General features: G+C 36.1%; 1 protein-coding gene across 8 annotated transcripts in view; it reads right to left on the reverse strand.

The window, feature by feature from the left end:
* The window catches only part of LOC113519026 (protein unc-80 homolog), a 48,058-nt gene that overhangs the window by 11,410 nt on the left and 17,009 nt on the right, over positions 1 to 19,639 (reverse strand). For 5 of the 8 annotated variants that reach the window (XM_052892686.1, XM_052892687.1, XM_052892685.1 and 2 more), the window contains 33 exons: positions 19,251 to 19,431; positions 18,494 to 18,588; positions 17,899 to 18,089; positions 17,280 to 17,397; positions 17,130 to 17,191; positions 16,917 to 17,052; positions 16,391 to 16,565; positions 16,245 to 16,280; positions 16,132 to 16,167; positions 15,271 to 15,427; positions 14,796 to 14,961; positions 14,484 to 14,576; positions 13,635 to 13,783; positions 13,105 to 13,224; positions 12,700 to 12,812; positions 11,337 to 11,493; positions 10,049 to 10,278; positions 8,621 to 8,846; positions 8,113 to 8,299; positions 7,608 to 7,777; positions 6,881 to 7,129; positions 6,096 to 6,225; positions 5,870 to 6,010; positions 5,569 to 5,762; positions 5,006 to 5,151; positions 4,693 to 4,887; positions 4,257 to 4,452; positions 3,449 to 3,667; positions 2,776 to 2,921; positions 2,494 to 2,656; positions 1,850 to 2,011; positions 885 to 1,088; positions 7 to 123 (listed from right to left, as the gene is read on the reverse strand). In XM_052892686.1, the coding sequence (XP_052748646.1) occupies positions 7 to 123; positions 885 to 1,088; positions 1,850 to 2,011; positions 2,494 to 2,656; positions 2,776 to 2,921; positions 3,449 to 3,667; positions 4,257 to 4,452; positions 4,693 to 4,887; positions 5,006 to 5,151; positions 5,569 to 5,762; positions 5,870 to 6,010; positions 6,096 to 6,225; positions 6,881 to 7,129; positions 7,608 to 7,777; positions 8,113 to 8,299; positions 8,621 to 8,846; positions 10,049 to 10,278; positions 11,337 to 11,493; positions 12,700 to 12,812; positions 13,105 to 13,224; positions 13,635 to 13,783; positions 14,484 to 14,576; positions 14,796 to 14,961; positions 15,271 to 15,427; positions 16,132 to 16,167; positions 16,245 to 16,280; positions 16,391 to 16,565; positions 16,917 to 17,052; positions 17,130 to 17,191; positions 17,280 to 17,397; positions 17,899 to 18,089; positions 18,494 to 18,588; positions 19,251 to 19,431 (5,060 nt within the window). The remainder of the gene's footprint in view (positions 1 to 6; positions 124 to 884; positions 1,089 to 1,849; positions 2,012 to 2,493; positions 2,657 to 2,775; positions 2,922 to 3,448; positions 3,668 to 4,256; positions 4,453 to 4,692; positions 4,888 to 5,005; positions 5,152 to 5,568; positions 5,763 to 5,869; positions 6,011 to 6,095; positions 6,226 to 6,880; positions 7,130 to 7,607; positions 7,778 to 8,112; positions 8,300 to 8,620; positions 8,847 to 10,048; positions 10,279 to 11,336; positions 11,494 to 12,699; positions 12,813 to 13,104; positions 13,225 to 13,634; positions 13,784 to 14,483; positions 14,577 to 14,795; positions 14,962 to 15,270; positions 15,428 to 16,131; positions 16,168 to 16,244; positions 16,281 to 16,390; positions 16,566 to 16,916; positions 17,053 to 17,129; positions 17,192 to 17,279; positions 17,398 to 17,898; positions 18,090 to 18,493; positions 18,589 to 19,250; positions 19,432 to 19,639) is intronic. The other 3 variants (XM_052892688.1, XM_052892692.1, XM_052892689.1) reach the window with 3 other exon arrangements.

Consider the following 19,639-nt stretch of genomic DNA (forward strand, 5'->3'; position numbering starts at 1 on the left):
ACATACCTGTACTGTATTGAGAAGTGTTTTGACTTGCTGCCAGTGCATAATATAGGGGCATCTTATCATAGTTTCATATACACCTTGTAACAGTACAGCTGCAGAATCCCAGTCTGTGTTTCTCTGAACATAAAAAAATAAGAGTTGTTTTGAATTTGACATTAATATTATGGTACATAATCAGTTCCACTCGAATTTCTATTGCCATACAGTTGTGCAAGTATGGAGCATGTGCAGCTGGAGGGGAAAGGTATTTTAAAATAGCAATAAATTATTGAAAACAAAGGCATATCACTTTAATCTTCAGGAAATACAACATTTTAGGGGTATCATGGACTCCTTTTTTAGATATATAAACTATTTAAAAATATAATACTACTTTTATTCAAATAACAAGTAATATGATGCAAATTACAGATTGTTATTATCATTTTCAAAACTTTCAGTTTGTGAATAACAACTAATTATAGTACTTAATTACATCATCATTAAATTATCAGAAGTCTTTTTTTTTATCCACTTAGAATGGTAAATAAGCTGACGAAATGGAAAGTGATAACTATCACCTATACACATGAGCAGTACCATGGACATAACATAGTATACTGTTTCGCTCATAATACCCCCCATGCGTTGCCATTTCTGGGGACTCAGGTGTTATTCCTCTGTACCCTGTAAATTCACTGCCATATCCCTTTAAATCGAAAGACAGCCATGCAAACATAACTGCTTCACGATAGAAACACGAATGAGACAGAGGTGCCCAAGCAAACGACTTTTGTACAAAGTCTCCCTCTGATTTATTGCCAAATGCGCTAAATCATTTAAAAATATATATAAGTACAACTTGGTTTTATATATTATAGTACAAAAAATGTAGTTACCCGAATGCTAGGCTTCTTAGCGATCTTCAAAAAGACTTTATCAAGTCTGCGTAGAATCATAATGAGCGCTGGTCGGAGAGCGTCGTCGGCCCATTCGCCAGCCGGTAACACTTGCATCATGTATCGCTGTAGACCGCGACACCCCATGGACTCGGGGTCGTATGGGGATACTTTGAGTAACGAGTGGGCGATCTCCGCCAACCGCTGTTTAAAAAAATAAAGTCTAAGGCTCTAGGCAAGCACGATACTTTTAGAAAAGGCAATTGGCGAGTTTGTTATGTTATTATGGAGCGAGTTAGTGTGTTCTGATATTTTTTAATTTAATACTTGTGATGTATGATTTGACTTTGAATTACATAAATATGGCATAAAGGCGTATATCCATCGTTCTGATTATTTGCTATAGCCACAAAAAACCGAATTGGGTACCATGAGTGAAGTTTGCATGTGTACAGATTGAATAGTTGGTATGCTACATTGTGAGTTCAAATAGTTGTTTGATACATTTATGTATGTATGTATATGTAGATATGTGCCTATATTTTTACTATTTACTGATAAAAGAGTCAAACGTCTAATAAATATATTTTAGTTGTTGTTTTTATTTTTTTCTGTTGGACTACATTCTTAATTCAACACTAATCATAAATAAATAATATAAATAAAAATCAATAGCTGAATGCGTGTTAGTGCATCATTTCAGAATGGTTGAACATATTTGGTTAATTCTTTTTTATTATGTTTGTAATTATCAGGATAGTTTGTATGAAAGATTTTTTTTAGAAAAACGTGCGGAAAAGTGAAAGTTAAAAAAATATCAATATAAAAAGTGAGTGAGAAGAGAGCTTTAAATTCAATTATAATTAAAATAAATTTATAGGCAGTTTTAGTTTTCATCAATAGAGGGAGCAATATGTATAAGTACATGTATGTGAATGTGTTGTATTGCATGTATGAATGCTCACCGCATGTGATTTGCAGTCCAACAGTTCGACCGGCTTCCCCTCGCTGCCGCCGCTGCCCTTGGAGCCGTTGAGGTCGAGCAGGCGAGCGGTGGCGCGGCCAATAAACTCGCCCACCAGAGAAAGCAAAACGTCGCGTGGCCGACGGTACTCCGCGCGTACCAACTAAATAAATTAAGTTTTCCTTATCCGACTGTCCAGAAAGGAGGGTAATTTGCATTTTACAACGAGGCTTGGCAGGATGGCAAGAGCAGTGAAAAAAAGAGAGTATAGAGAGATGTTATTCATTGTACCTTGCAACTTATTTATTGCATCACTATTATAGAAAAAACGTTTCAAAAGTACGATTTCATTTTAGTAATGCTACTTTTGTAAATCTTCCAAAATTTTTTTCGAAATACTTTTTTTATTTTCTGTTTGTGTTAATAAAATTTTATGTAATAACGTTGAATTTCAGTCGGATGGTTTATGGGGTAAAATTACCATAGACAATAAATTGGTAGGGTAACATAGAAAATAAACTTCAATAAATATTATATATATTATACCAATGCTATTCTTAAGCTAGAAAGATGTTACGAAGAATTCAGTGTGTTTTTGTGTATATGGGACAACAAAAACATTTTTTTATTTAATTTTTTGATTACCTCAGAGTCCTCAGCACCTGTATATTCCGGCACAGGCATTTTATTGTCGAACTTGGAGTGTGATTCTTCGAAACCGATGATGGTGGCAGCAGTGGATCGCGGGCCGGCTCTTTGAGATGACCCTTTGTGTTCTGGGGAGGTTCTGTAGGGGCCGTTGTAAGACCTAAAAATAAGTAAAAAAATTTATATTTACAAATCTACCTAAGATAAAGTTTGGATTGTATTCAATCAACGTTTTAATATTAGATTCAATTAGTAAATGTAAACATTTAAGATACTTACTTAGACAATCCTTCGCAGTTATTAACCAATGTTTTAATTGCTATGGCCAGTTGTTGTATTATTTCCTTTTCCGTTTTCCCTTCTCTATTGTAAGTCGGTAACTGTATTTGTTTCACGTAGCACGGTAATATCGCTTCCAGGATAATCTGTATTGACGAAATAGATTTCATTGCCATTATATTTTTTTTAATTATACTTTATTGTACAAATTGATAGGATATAAAAATATGTAATGTAAAGTAAATGTACAAAGGCGAGCTCAACTCAGGTGTTACTCCTCTGTACCCAGTAAATTCACGCCATATCCCACCCTTCAAACCGAAACACAGCCATGCAAACACAACTGCTTCACGGTTGAAACACGAATGGGACAGAGGTACCCAAGCAATCGACTTTTGTACAAAGTCTCCCTCTGGTAATACTCTAAAAGTCTTTTCCAGCAAACCCAAAGTGGAAAGGAGCATCTTATATCTTATATGAGAAGCGATAGATTGGTCTGAATTTGTCTTATTTGGAATGATTAATATTTTCGACAAATTTATGTTTATACTCGTATAATTCATGTTAGTAATGTCTACTCCGTAAGGCATCTCCACTGCAGATTCCTTATGGAGTAGACAGAGAAAATCGAAATTTGGGTTGAATTATATTATGGTACAATTATTATACTTACAAGCATCTGATATCCCCTCATACTCTCAGCGGAGTAAGATACTACCATCACACATAAGCTGATACAGTCCAGAACATTGACCATTTCTTCTTCATCACGGTAGCAAAAATCAATTGGCTTTAATGGTTTCTCTTCTTTGATTAGTTCAGCTATATGAAGAGGATCCGGGGATGGGGTCTCGAGACTTAGTAAAAGGTTGAATAGGCAGCTTGATTGTACCTGAAAATATATGTATATCAGTAAGGAGTAATTATATAAAAGAAAAAAATAGCTTAAATCGGTTTTAATTCATCATATCAGCCGTTAACTGTCCACTGCTGAACATAAGCCTTCCTCATAAAGGAAATTTTGCCAGTAGTTGCCACGCTTGGCAGGCGGGTTGATAACCGCAGTTAAGCTTTTAGTGATGATTTAAGAGGGATGCTGCTGCCTATTCCTCTATCACTAAGTTCCCTTAGTCGCCTCTTACGACACCCATGGGAAAGGAATCAGTGGCCTGAATTCTGTGCCTGAATCACACGGATTAATTATTAAACTTTTTTTTATCCATCTTTGTTGTATTAAATTGTATATTGAAAAGAAAGTGACAAAAATATAATCTTTGAGTAGGTATATTATTAAACTAGCGGCACATTACAAAGACTGTGTTCTCGCGTATAAAGTTTAACAAACATTAACAGCTATGTATGGAGAAAAAAAATAGTGTTTTTTTTTTGGAAGATGTTAAAAAGGTTATCATACTGTGCCATTGATTTACTATTTATTTATTTCGAAAATGCAAAATGCATAAAAATAAAGTTTAACTTACTTTGCTAGCATCCCCATATGTGGATTCCTCATCTGTATCCAATATGGCGGATACAGATCCAAACATTTGCAATATGAATGGTTTCCTATTCAATAAGTAGAATTGTTTTACAGCGTATTCTATAGTTGTGGTGACTAATTTATTTGTTTGGAAGTTGGAGTATATTTGGAGTAATGTGGGCATTATAAGTAAATAGCTGAAAGAAAACGATTTCTTATGTTAATATGTTCTTCATAGTAATTTATTAATATACATTATTAAAAATATTAATTAAAAAATGGAAAAAATTCTGTCGCATATTGGCAAGTTATAGTAATTTTTATATTTTATTCTTATGACTACACTTACTGCCCACTTCTCGTGTTTGAATATGTCTAGGTAACAACTATCCATAATACTCAATAAAGTAGTAATTAAATTCAGTTAAAATACATACCCATTAGTGGAGAATATACTCTTAAAGTTGAAGGCGGCGTTAACATACGTAGCGATTACATATCTAAGTATCAATGAGTCTTCACTGTGTAACATTAGCGCACCATTCAGAACATTCAGGAATAAGTGAATATCTCGCGAGGAAGTGAAATTACCCGCCATGGCTTCGAACATGCGAGCTATAAGCCGGACCCACCTGAAGATTTTACTAGTATTAAATATCAGTACTAGAAATATTTATAATAATAGAAAAAAAAAAAAAAAAAACAAGAATTCAGTGTTGGACCATAAAGGAAATTGGATGAATAACTTACATAAATTTATGTAAAACATCTAGACCCAACAGAAGAGTTCCGAGGGGTCCACCACTATATAAAGCTAAATCAGCTTCAAGCGCTTTACGTGGGAATGATGGCAGCTTCATAAGTTCATCATGTAAGAACACTACTCGTTGTACCACCTAAAAACACAAATGAAAATTTGGGTTTAATAAAAAAAAGATTATCTTATAAACTTAAAACTGAGATTTGAAACTGGAATATTGTATAAAGTCCTCTGCATAGGTTTTTTTTTCAATGAATGATAATGAAATAGAAACTCTACTTGGGTTACTGATTTACGCTGGTGGGGTACAAGTAAGGGTAAAGGTAGATTAGCTGGCGCATCATGATGAATTTACCAGAGATTAACCATAAAGGTGTCGAGGGGAGAATAGCAAGAGAGTTGACTAGATAGGCTATATTGCTATTAATAATAATTCTTTCTGTCGTTGTATACATTGCATTGACATGTTCAAAGACATGACAAGTATCAGAAAAATGTGTAAATTTGACTTTAAGACATAGTACTATGCTTAAATATTGATTAACAGACGTACCATATCAACATTTTTCAGGATAGCCCAAGTAAGCAGTACTTTGCCGATCTCGACAAATTTCTGCAGTAACTCTTGCTTTTGAAGTTTGTGGAAAGCTTCTTCAGGTTCCATGTGTACAAGGCCCAATTGTGGGTACTGTGAGCGCTTGAAGAAATAATGATCGCGGACGTAGCTTTGTGGGTTATGGATTTGACCTGAACACGACCAAAAGAAAAAAAAAATGTTAATTAAGAATAAATACAGTAACAAGTCTATTTCAGTAAAGAGATTTTTTATTTTATTCCGTGCTACAAAAACTTACGTGTTTTAAAGTCTACAAGAAAATGTTCGCGGTGCAAATTCTCTGGAATACTAAAGAAGTCTAGTGATTCTTTCAGAATCTGAGAAAACACAGTATCTTCTTGTACTGGAAACTGAGATGGTATACTGCCCTCATTATCAGCTGAAACAGGAAAAAAGTGATATGTATAAATAATATATATTTATATACCTATATATGCAATTATATATTGAAATATGCAGCTTACATGGTCCGTGAACGATAATTTTCTTTGCAGCTGGCACATTAGCAGTTAACAGTATAGATGCATCACACTGCTCTTTTCGAAGTATTTGTTTCAGGTCTTTGAACATAATACCATGGACACTGTGCACGACCTAAGAAATAAATAATCAATATAATCATGGCAAGTCATTCAAAATCATTTGCTATACCTAACTCAAAGAGATAGTTTCTGTTATAGTAACATTGTTTACATAACTTTAATGTTATGTTGATATCTAAACAAAAATTCATATACGTTATGCCAATTATACAAAATATATACACAATTCATATATCTCCCTGATATTAGATTTTTAGATAGATAGATACTTTTTATTGTTTCCTCCAAAAGATTACAATAGTAAACTTATTATAAATATAAACAATTACAAGAAATAATCAGAATGAAAAAAACAATGGGCAGCCTTATCGCTAAACGCGATCTCTTCCAGGCAACCTTTGGATGGAGAGGAGTAATTATAAAAAGTTTGATCGGAGGCACAATGAAAAACAGCGGAGATATGATACATTTTTACATCTTTTTACTCATACAAATTGATTAAATGAATAAATATTAATTCATTGAAGTAACAATTCATTTAGTAATATTCAAAAACTATGACACCATGATATTATTATTTAACTAGAACAGATTCTATATATGTACAATGTCTGCCTCACACTGCAGTCTGCTCTGCTCGTGATTATGTTCCTAAGGTAATACTGAATAATTTATTGTTATGTATTATTAAATGCTCTACAACTTACCATCCACAGTATAGACAACGCAGCACCAACAAGCCTTTGTCCGTCTTCATGCGGGGATCTCACGTAGAACATGACGTATCCTATAATGTAGTTATAAAGGGCGAAGGCAGCCTGCTGCGGCAGTCGTGGTATGAATCGTATAAGGTGACGCAACAGTTTGAACATCTCGTCTTGATGGTCGCGAGTAAGACGCTCTAGTACGTGGCGGAGGAAAAGAGCAGAGTCCTCTACCAGGCAACCCCATATCACCTAGTAAGTAAATATTGCTTTAGTTTATGTTGCGCTGTAGTAGTATGTACGTAAATATTCATAGAAAATGATATACCATATACGAGGGTGTGGTAAGAGGTGACTAAGGTAACTTAATGGTCGAGGGATGGGCAGTGGCGTTCCTCATAAAACATTACCAAAGACTAATTACGGTTGCCAACCCGCCTGCTAAGCGTGGCAACTACTGGCAGAGCCCCCCTCCCCCATAGGGGGATGTTCCCTATATGTTCAGCAGTAATCAGTTAACGGCTGATATGATGATGATGATATACCATATATAGAATTTTATCCTTACAATTTTTTAAAGGATAAATTTATTTAAATCTGACGTATGCACTTGTTGATTCTCAGATTGACACATCCATTAATATTATAAATGTTTTTATCTCCTTTGATCACTTGATGTCTTACCGGCACAGCCAATTATTACATTTTGAATTTGAGAACTATTTCTCACCTGATATGCTACTTCATATACAGAGCAACCATCTCGTGAGACAGCAGCATCATCCAACAACGAGATAATTTCTGCTACCGCAGAGCATAGAGTAGATGGAAATAGAGCAGAGGCAACTTGCGTGTGATGTGATCCTCGTACACCCTCCACCATCTCTTCATCTGCTGGCGCTTTATAAAGTAGAGGACGAATTTAAACTTAATGTAATATAGTTATAATACTAAAATATTTCAATTAATAAAAAAAATAATAGTTGTTACAATAGTATAGAACTAATATAGGTAATGTTAATAAATTAAATTATTTTACATTTTGAACCCCAAAAACAGTCTCTAATTATGACTTATCACAAAATTAATATGAGACTAACAGAGGAGTAAACCTTATGGATAAAAAAAAAAAGAATTATAAAAATAACAACAAATAATAATTGAAAGTATTACACAGCGCCATCTAGTTATAAACTAAGTAGAGCTAGATAAAGAAAGATCAAGAAAAATCTTACGTTCAATGTGATCATCGGCGGCATGGTCCAATGCAGGCTCCCGTGCCGCCTGTCTCGTTATTGGTATGGTGGTGATGAGGAAGCTCTCCCTTTCCGCTCTCTTTTTGTCATTGCGCTGTTGCAGCGCGCGCTTTATCGCTTCCGTTTGTTGTTTTTTGCGAGTTTTTGTGGCCGTCACTAAAGAACGCTGTTGGATGAAGTGGATGTTATTTATTTGGCTAAAAATTGCTTTTAATTTAAGTAGGTTTTTTTATAATGCAAAATGTTTATCTAATGATGAAAATATTTTTCTGTGGGACTTTTATAGTATCCGATTTACATTCTTTTATTTTCCAATAATACTAGCAAGGTAAAAAGCTACATTAGACACAATAAAGGAAAGACATTAAAATTATTATCTTTTCAATCGACTTAAAAAACAAGGTTTTCAACGTTTGTTACCTTCATAACTCGATCAGTTTTAAACTTTTTATTTATTTTTGTTTATATAAAATAAACTACTACTTACGTGTCTTTCTTGATTCAACGTCATTTCCATATCTTTGTCTTTGACTTGAGGGCTCCATGGAGGATCAACGACGGCCAATGATTCGATACCAATTTTTGGTGACGGCAGAGTAAATTCGATGCCTGGTGGCGGCACTTTGAATGTAACAGATGCACCCTCCTCCATGCGGGGCCAAACTTGATAACGGAGTTTCCACATCACTTGGAATCGTAGTATGGCGTTGATTCTGACAGTTTACATAATACAATTATAATGTAATAATTACTAACTTAATACGGCATTGTGGTATACATGTATTATAAAAGTAGATAAAACAAAAATATTTATATATTATTATATATATTATTGTTGCACGCAAGCCAACATACCACCTGATGAAGAGTGGTAACATTTTTGCCACAAAGAAGAATTTTAAGGAAGATCCAGTCTCTTAATTTTACCACCGAAACTCATTTGAATTTTACAGTTATTATGTTTAAACACTATAAGACACGTTGGTGGTGGAACTGAAAAAATAATTGTATCCCCCAATTAACTCTGCCGCTATGCTGTATGAAAGCTGATTTCTGCTTTTAAGGGTATGTATTATTGATTCATTCATTGTAATTTATCATGTAATATCACAGGGTTCAATGGGAAAGTGATACTTTAGTGTTAAGTAAACGTGAGCTAAGTGGTAGTGGAAGGGGTGGCCTTTTTTTTTTATGCAACTTAGAATACTACGCCCACCTGATGGAAAGTGGTGGTCGCCTATAGACATGAGCAGTACCATGGACATAGTCCTGTTTCCCATGCGTTGTGGGTGGTGTAAGTAAATTCAGGCGACTACTACGCCGTGTGGTCCCGGCTTAAAATAGTCCCTCCCATGGGTGGTGTAAGAGGCGACTAAGGGAGGGCGAGGGATGGGTAGCACTGTACTTCTTAAAATATTTCCAAAGCCTAACTGCGGTTGCCTGACTGCCAAGCGTGGCAACTACTAGCAAAACCCTCCCAAGAGAGAGGCTTATCTTCACCAGTGGATAGTAAAAGGTTCATATGATGATTACTACAGAGACTGCTTATAATGGAGCAGATTTTTTTTTTGATGGGTGAAAATGGTATGGTAACCCCGCCTGCGCTAATGGGATACGCTGGCAGAGCACCAGCGAAGGACGATAGATGAGAATGAAAACAGGCCAATTAGCCCATCATGATGAATTCAACAGGAATTAGCCATGATAGTTTCCAGGGAGAACCGCGAGGAGGTCGATCTGGTTGGGTATATTGCTAGCAATGGGATTCTCAGTCTCCATTACTAACAATCCCTTTCCCCCCTATGGAGCAGATTGTATGCTTCATTTTATATGTTGAATGTTCGAGATCGATTTCTGCAAAATAATACCTGATAATCAGGTCCTGCTGGTTGAGCTTAACAAAAAATCCATGTACCTGACTCCCGGCTCGGCGTGCTTCAAGTCGCTGTGCATGATGTCGGAGGCGGTGTGCGGCGCCTTGACCGCGCCGAGTATGAAGAGCGCGGCGGCGCAGGAGCTGAGCTCGCGGTCGGGCTCGAGCAGCAGCTGCCACGCCACCGGCGCGCACTCCGCGAACAGCTCCTCGCTCATCGTCGTCGCGCCCTTGATCAGCGTCGCCAGCGGCGTGTGGTACGCCTCGCGCACCTTCACAAACAAACAAACAAACAAACACATATTTTTATTCAAGTAAACTTAGATTTGGTAATGAAGAGGTCCTCCTTAGGGTTAAGGAAAAAAGACAAATTATAAAAACTATTGAGTAAAGAAGGGACAAAATGTTAGGATATGTTAGTTACATCAGGCAGATCAAGGAAGGAGTTGGTGTCTTGTCGTATCGAGGGGGGAAAAGACTCGCTGAAAATCGTAGTGAGTGGCAAGAGATCCACCGATAGGAGCGCAGGTCTTAAATAGGATAGATAGATAGATTAACTTGGATTTAAGCATTTTTAAACAGTCATTTTTTCATTACGGCCCATTTGGAACGCAATTTTAGCCAAGAAGATCGGGCAAGAAACTCACCTGTTGTTTTTTCAAAAATTTTAACCATACAAATAATGAACTTGTGTGAATTCAAACTACTAAGCAATATCAGATCATAAAATTGAAAATATATATAATTAAAACAAATAAAAAAATCGGTTGCAGTGACCAGAGCAGACTTACTAGTTTGCTCTGGTCAGTCTACAGGCAGCACCCGTTCATGAGTATAATTGGAGAGCCAGCCATCATTGCGCAATTAGGAATATATTTTAGGAAACTCAATAACCTGGCCCATCACGCCACTATCTGTCTGGATATTTTAGTGAGCGTGACTTACTCAAGGCCCCCAACCACATCATACATTCATTCAAGTTTATTACAAGTCATCGTCTCATAAGTCGCTTTTGAAGGCTTCGTAGATAGAAAAAAGCTGTCTTCTAGCGAGAGTGACGGCTTCATATGGGTAATACTAGACATTTATTATATTTATTTTAAGGAATTACAAATTGACAATTGTAGTATATGTAAGCAGTTTTAAATACGACTGTAAAGAAAATGTATAGAATTGCGGAATTCGGTATAGAAGTAAATGCCGATACGCTGATTCACTATCATGGCTGATATATATATATATATATATATATATATATATATATATATATATATATATATATATATATATATATATATTCAGCAGAGGGGCGTAAGTTCCCGGTGCGTACCTGTCCCTTGAGGTACTTGAGTATGGCGGGCGGGTCGGGCGGCGGGTAGGGCAGCGCGGCGGGCCGCGAGGGCGGCGCGGCGTCCTGCGCCGGCAGCGCCTCGCCGCCCGCCGCGCGGTACGCCAGCCCCGCGCTCTCGATCACCGACCGGTCGATCCTGTAGCGGCCATATGTTATACTAATCAACCCAAGGTTATCAATATAATTCACTCCACATATCATATTATATAGTACATTACTGCAGCGGCCAGCAACTGACGCATTGATGGACGAACGTGCAAACGTCTCACATATGAGTGCCTCGGCTACGCCTCGGCCCACATACGTGAGACCATCAATGCCTAGTTGTGGCCAAGGTTTGTATAGTACTTTTTTAAACAATGTGCGGAAATCAAAAATACAATTTTACTTTTTAAGTTCAATGACGAATAACGAACAATAATAATTTTTCAGGCGTCATAATGTTCCTTTGTTTTTTTTTCAATAAACAACTTTCTGTTTGCAAGCCAGTTCGAAATTTAAATAAAACCTTTTATTAGTTACCTCCTTGGTAGCCATGTTTCGAAGTAAAAGGTCACTCCATTTTTAAATTACAGGACAAATATGAGTTTATATAGTAATTTATCTGGCCGCAAAACACGACAGATATGGATTTTCATACAACTTTTGCCGGCCGCTGTCCGCATGCCATGTACCGCAGGCCAGTACGGCAATTTTGATTCATCTCTAAGAAGATTGTTAAAATAATGCTCACATTTCCAAGCATGTTTGAGAAAAAAATATAATATTTATACACATGAAAACAGAAAATTTAAAAATTAAAACCAAATAAACAAATCGTAAATTCACCATTACACTTGGTATCTCGATAGCGAAGTGTAATTGGCTCTCGATATTTAGGGAAACGGTATTCAGTAGCAAAAAAAAAAAAATCATACACCCCCGTACAATTGATTATTAGTAATGGTATTGCTAGCAATAAATCCTTATCCACTCGATCTTCGCGTGGTTCCACCTAGGAAACGTCACGATGGGCCAATTAACCAAACTATATATTTTTTATCGTTATTAATTTTAATCCCGCCAGTGTATACCGATAGCGCGGGCAGGGATAACAATCAATTCTCATACTATTCAAAAAACTTACTTCAATGATGTATAAAGATACATCATTCATTAAATGTCTAACGATAGGACGTTTACGACGATATGACTATTTTAATCATTGAAGCGCTTTATTGTTTTTTTCTTTTGAGTTTAATTCTAAATTTAAAAGAAAATTCTTCAAGGTGTTTTGAAAATATTTTGTTTTGTTTTAATAGATTTTTTTTTCATTTATAAACTAATAAAATTAATATGTTACCTATCAGTAGAATGTTCAGATGGTTTACGAGTCCGGCGGCCGCGACGTCCGCCACATACGCTCTCTTCCGACGAAGTTGCATGTACTTCAGGGCCAAATTTTTCTCCATAAATCTGAACAAGTATAGAGTGAGATAAAACATTTCTGTATTTTTTAGAACGTTTATAAAAAGAGTTTCATTATTACTTTCAATCGACTTTAGAAAATATGAGGCTCTAATTCTGTTGTATGCTTTATGCTTTGGATTTTTTTTTATAATCTATAGAAATTTTATTAAAATCGGTTCAGTAATTTTAAATAAAAGTGGTTTAAATAAAACCCAGTAATAAAACTGGGTTTGTCACGATTTAAGTCGGTTCTTTTTTATTTGGCAAGATTCTAAATAATAATTCACGTAATACTTACCTTCAATACAGATTTCATGAGTCTGACACTAGCTCGCATATTACGCCGGAAGCAATAAGGATGACAGAAGTTTTGATGGCAGCAAACATAGTTAAATGAATTCAAAAATTTCACCATTACCTGAAACGTTAATTGTAAAGTTACAATACGGTTTTTTTTTTTACATTAACTATATATAAACAAACAAAATAAACATGAGGGCTTAGATTATATAGATAGAGCATTGATCCCGAAAAACGGGTTAACTTTTTGTCAGTTAATTTTCAAATTAGTAATATTAGTAATTAATATACTTACGCACACAATGCATCTTTACGTATCTGTATTTAAATATTTAAGAAATAAAATGAGGTTTTGCGCATTAAAAAGGTACAGAGTTTATAAGACAAAATAAATATAGAAGTTATAAAGGAATCACTCATAACTATTTATCATGCAAAATTGTATGAAAGAGTTAAACCGTTTTTCTCGAATCATTTGTTGATTCCATCTAAATGCTCTATCTATATAACTAAGTGTGATCGGTATACTTTAAGCCAAGGAAATCCCTTGTTGTTGTCCGGAGGATCTGTGGAGTTGCTGTCCGGGCTGTCAGGAGGATGGTCGTGGTCGTCTGACAGTACCCCTGGACTCTCCTCGCCGCCGCTGTCCACCTCGTTTGGCATTATCACTGTACCGCCTGTAAAATAAGTAAAATACACTATTATGAAAGGATACAATAAGAGAAGTATGTAAGATGTTGTTTTTTTTTCAATAGTCACCTCGCTCAGTTCCTGAGCGAACAAAAAGATATATATGGTCCAAGGATGTGATCCATTAAAAGGAGGAAATGCTTGCGTTCGTCCGTTTCTGACATGAATTGACAAAAATTTATAGTATTTAAACTTGTGAAGAAAATATCAGACAGTAATTGTATCGATAAGCGTAACGTTTACCAGAGGGAAACTTAATATAAAAAGTTCACTGTTTGACTATCTCTGTACTTTTCCTGTATCTGCCATGTGGCAGTTGTATTTGCATGGCGTGTGTTTTGGTATGATATGGCAACGAAATTACAGGGTACAGAGGAATAATATCTTAGTCCTCAAGAATGCCTAAACGAATATGCCGAACGCATAAAGAGAAGCATGGGAGACATAGTATATATGCTTGGATGGGTCGTCAGCTTGCTTGCTATTCTAAGTTGCATTAAAAAAAAAAAACGCTTTAAATTTAGAATAAAAATATATCTATCAACATCCAAATAACTAAAAATTAAACAAAGAACCTTTTATTACTTCGTATTTAATATATTATACAAGCAAGTTTTTAATAACAGTGGATAACAATATGATTTCCTATTTAGGACAATTAAATAAAAAAAATAATAATAGATTTACCTGTCCCTGGATAAACTTCTGAGGTATCGCTTCTATCGGAAAGAGATGACACTTTCCTTCTGCTCTGTATAGAATCTGACCTTCTAGCAACAACTGTAATAGAGTAGAAAGATGACGAAGATTGAAATTGTATATACAATTGAAATAAGACTAGAGTGGATCGAAATAAGAACCAGAGTTGTGCAGTTATAGTCAAGTTTAAATTTTAGATAGTTTGATAAGCGAATATATACATACTAATGATTGTGTAGCCGGTACTCCACTCCCCTGGCGATTTATGAATGTATGAAGGTATTATAAATGTAATCTTACACTCTTCGACGTCTCTCGTGTCCTTCTGCCTCAGTTTGATCGAGCGTCGTTTGATCGAGCCATACGCATGGGCCTGTTGCGTGTTGCGGCGATGCATGCCCGCTTTGCTGCGAGAACCCAGTCGACCCTTCTTATCATCCGCCGACGTTGGGACTGCGTCTGCCAGCTAAATAAAACAATAAATAAACAAATTTATATATCGAAACATTTGAAAACATAAAAATTATATATAATACGAATGAATTTGTGCTTGTAGACAATTGGCAAAAAAATCTAAACATGTAAAAATTTTAATTTTGACTCTTAGCAAACTAAAATTACTTCTATTTTATTATAGATAAATAAATAAATCAGCTCATGTATGAGCGTTCATATGACATGACAGAGCTAAAATTAGTAAGTTATCAAAATTTTTGAATTTGTGAATTATTAGAAAATGATCTTTTGTCTATCTGTATTGTTAACTATATCTTACTGTAGCGTTACTTCCACCGGAGACGTTTTCTGGTTCATGGATAACAAATGAGATTTTTCTCTCAGTTTCAGCGCAAGCAATCGACTGCAAGCTCTGGGCGGACGCTTGCGAGTGCCCCATACTCGACAGAGCCATGCTCCAGCGGCGGTTCGCTTCCCTGTATCGTTGATTATAATGACATTAGCACGAGGGCGGTGGAAATTTCCAACGATTTCGGTACAACAGCTATAGAAGGTCAGTAGCTCCTATTTTTTCTCACTATTTAATTTTAAATATCAATCCTTTTAGATCGTATTGTGCATGCCAATGTAGCAAAGCGAATTTATTTAATTTATATACTAATTCAATCTAAACTATTTGTTGCTTTTATAAAAAAAATAACTATCGGAAATTTTGGTACTGAAAGGGTGTAATTGATAAAAATATTTTAATATTCGTGTAATTAATTTAGTATTTCTTTAGTAGTTATGTGGATTTGTTTACAACATACCATGCAGTTTAATTGTGCGTATGCACTTTTTACCAGATAATTTGAATTTTATTATTATTATAATACGGCCGGCGCTTGCGTAGCCACTTTAAGAATCCACCACATTCATAGATGTAGCGATTTGTGGATATGACTAGTTCAAAATTGAAAAATGTATCCGTCGTCGAGACAAGCGGTTACGTTTGCGTAGGCCCTAAGTGCCAAAATTGTCAAGAGGTGAATAATCGCTAAAAGTTTTCATTTTCGCAGTGATTTTGTACATATTACTCCTTAAAAGTGTACATTATTTAGAATTATGTACATTCTATATACGCATGCACGCTCAGTGCAAGTATGCAAGGAAACATGCATTATTTCTTTAGAACACATACTCGACTGGCATTAATGTGTGTTGACTGCTAAGAGCCCTGTTAAAATAAAAGTTTTGTCAAAATATGCACTCTTTAACACATCATTTCAAACGAACTGAACATAAGGAACTCACTTATTCTTACACAACAAACGTCGTTTTTCCATCCATCTTCGCATAACATAATAACAAAACATAATCAATTTACACCGAACATTATTAGAATTCACTACTTACCAAAATTTAATATATATACGAGAAAATATACTGAAATTTAGTACCTGTAAACTCTGTCCCATGGTCCTCTTTCCTTTAACGACGAGCGGCAAGACTTCGGTATGTTTTGGTAAGTCTCCCGTAGGAATGCTGTTATTTCAAAGAGTAGTACGCAGGCCACCAGGCGAAGAGCTCGGGGACATTCTGCGCCGATAGGTTTCCCGGGGAGCCGGATACTGGCTGCGTATTATTACAAAGTATAAAAAAAATTTGTGACGAGGAAAAATGTAGACTGAGTACACTGTACTCAGTGAATAAACTACAATCATTGTTTAACAATTTCGTTAATATTTGAATACAACATATGTCAGGAATAGAGCATTTTTCATGACGAACTTTTAATATTAATTATTAAAACAATGGACTTTTTCAAAATTTGGACTATAGTGAGATTGAATATTCAATCACTAAGTTCTATCGTGACAATAAAAAAAATGTTTGTGAATTTTATATATACGTATATAATAATCTTTCCCTCTCTGTCATTGTGCTTAATAAGGTGGCAGTATAAGATTAAATTACACTGTTTACCTTCATCCAGAAAGTCCTCTTCTTCATCTTGTTGCAAAAGTTCTCGTTGCCCGTCTGGATCAGTCACTAAATTGATAACTGTATCAATATGTTTCTTATCTTCCACCAACATTTCTTCTAATCTATTACCTATTGCCTATAAATAGATTTTATGGATTTTATTAGTTATTAGGACCAAGAAATATTTTTAAAAGATAAAAAAATATTCGTTACCTCCGCCCACTGATAGAAAAGCTTAGCTGCTAATCGCTGTCTTAACTGAGGACTTGAGGCCACTGTAAAAATTGTTATTGATTTATAACGCTGTTCTTCTGATAAGTTAAATTAATATAGAAAAATTGTTTCTATACGTGAAGTACTTACTAGTGTTTTTAGCTATATTCGACTTGAGCCAGTAAGGCCATTGTCCTTTGTTACAGTTGTGTACTAAGTGGGCACATTCCAGTAGTATCGCCGCTCTGCCCACTACAACAGTGTGTGGCTGAAAACAAGTACGCGTACATTAAAATTAGAAATTTACCAGACATCATCTCTAGTGACGTACAGTTCCGTGGTCACCTTGAAGATAAGGTGAAGCTGGCATAAAAAAAACTCGGTGTGCTTAATAGAGCGAAGCAATACTTCACGATGGATCAACAATTAATGCTCTACAAATCACAAATCTGGCCTCACATGGAGTATTGCTGTCACTTACGGACAGAAGCACCTGGATACCCTTCGACTCAGTGCAACGACGAACTATGAGAATTGTCGATGATCCCAGGCTTACAAGTGGTATCGAACCCTAAGTCTTAGGAGTGATTTTTCTTCGTGTTCTATCGCTAGGTCATGGAATGAGCTCCCTGTCGAGGTTGTTAAACGGATCAACTTTTAGTTAATTTGACAATTATCTGACTAAAACTTGACCCGTTTTTAAGACTCGAGGCTTTATCTAAATAATCTAAGCGCTGTATATATATAAAATATTTATTATATTTAGTACCAAATCGAGCAGCGCAGCCATGAAGAGTGCATCAGGCGTGCTGCCGGGCTGCGTGGCGTCAAGCAGGAAGCTGAACCGCGCCAGCCCCGCATATAACGGCGCCGCTGCCACCAGCCGCCGTCGCTTCAGCACTACCACCTCTGATTCGCCGCCGCCGGATCCCCCTTCCGCGGATCCCCGGCGAGACATATCTGCACGCGGTGAGAATATGAATGGACCATGAAAGTGTTTATTGGCAATCGACATCAGTCATTTGATTTGTTTTTATGGTACAATGGTGGCTCTATGCTAGTCTCGTATTTACGGATTGTTTGAATAAATTACTCCGTTAATCACGAGGAGCGCAATGTAAGAACTTTGTGTCACATTTTATAATGAATGGGATGGTCGCTAGCGGACTGTTATAGCGCATTTAAAATATATAGTCAATGTTCCGTTCAGATCTTTGTCGACATTTCCCGTTAAGGCAAATTAAAATAAGGAGGTTCTAAAAATTGCATAATTTTTATTAAGTTAGTTACTCATGCTATATAATAAATTTATATACTACATAATTTTTGCCAATTAAAAAACAATTTGAGTAAATAATACTTACATCCACCGCTGGTTTCTTCGATACTGCCATCTCGTTTCTTCCCCATTTTTCTTAGACCAAATCTGTTAAGTCTGTCCTCTACTCGCTTCCGTGCTCTAAAATGATGTGTAGTTATTACATATATTTATAATTTATGATCATCCTATTAACAGTATCTTGTACTTTCAATAAAACTGTCAAAAAGTTTGTGGATGCGAATTCACAAAACTTTAGGCAGATGTTTATTTAATTGTCCAAAACGTAAAAACAATGTAGCTTGAGATCATCTATTTTTGTTCTAAAACTATGTAATATAAGCATACATTTTGTATGTTGGTCTGAAGCATAAAATAGCCAATGTGCTATGTGTTATATCATATGCTTCAGTTAATAGCCTAGATAATACTTTACATGTATCCTATATTTTTAAATAAACACAGGAGTACTCAAACGATATCGATGTGTTTCACTCGTTTATTTTATTTCCGATAAGTATAAGAGTTAGTTTCATCATCATCAATTCAGCTATTATCCGTCTACTGCTAGGCATAAGCCTTCCCTATAGACTGCTATAAGGAACGGTCTTGAGCCACCTGCATCCACTGACTCTCTGCAATGTATTTCAGGTCGTTACTCTATCTAGTGAAAGTCGTCTTACGCTGCGTTTGCCTGTAGAAAGAGGGGAGGAAGAGGAGAGAGAAAAGGGAAGGAGAGAAGAATGAGTTGAAGGTGAAGCAGAGAGAGAGAGAGAGAGAGAGAGAGAAGAAGAAAGTGGTACCTGTTGAGCGTGTAGCCGACGCGGCGCTTAACGTGTACTGGTCGCGCGGAGTGGTGAGCGGAGGGCCCGGGCAGCGGCCGCGCCAGCGACACCATGCTGCCCGACATCGGCAGCGACTCGCCCGACCCGCCGCCGTTGCGGATCAGCGAGTGGCCCCGCGGCTTTTGCCGGAACCAGTTCACTGATGCCACACATTTCATATTATCAATAAAGTGTCGGATAACCTTTACATAATACAATCATAATCCTCTCCTAAACTAGATTTAATATCCATGAATCAGGAGAAAAATATTTTAAATCTATAAATATTTTTTAATCGTTTATGTAAAACCACGTAGTCGTATGATCCAGACTTATATCTCTCTAAAATTCTAAAATTAGATCTCGTG

This window comes from Galleria mellonella, unplaced genomic scaffold (assembly GCF_026898425.1).
Source record: "Galleria mellonella isolate WM207_F2 unplaced genomic scaffold, CSIRO_AGI_GalMel_v1 utg165, whole genome shotgun sequence".
Classification (NCBI taxonomy): Eukaryota; Metazoa; Arthropoda; class Insecta; order Lepidoptera; family Pyralidae; genus Galleria; species Galleria mellonella.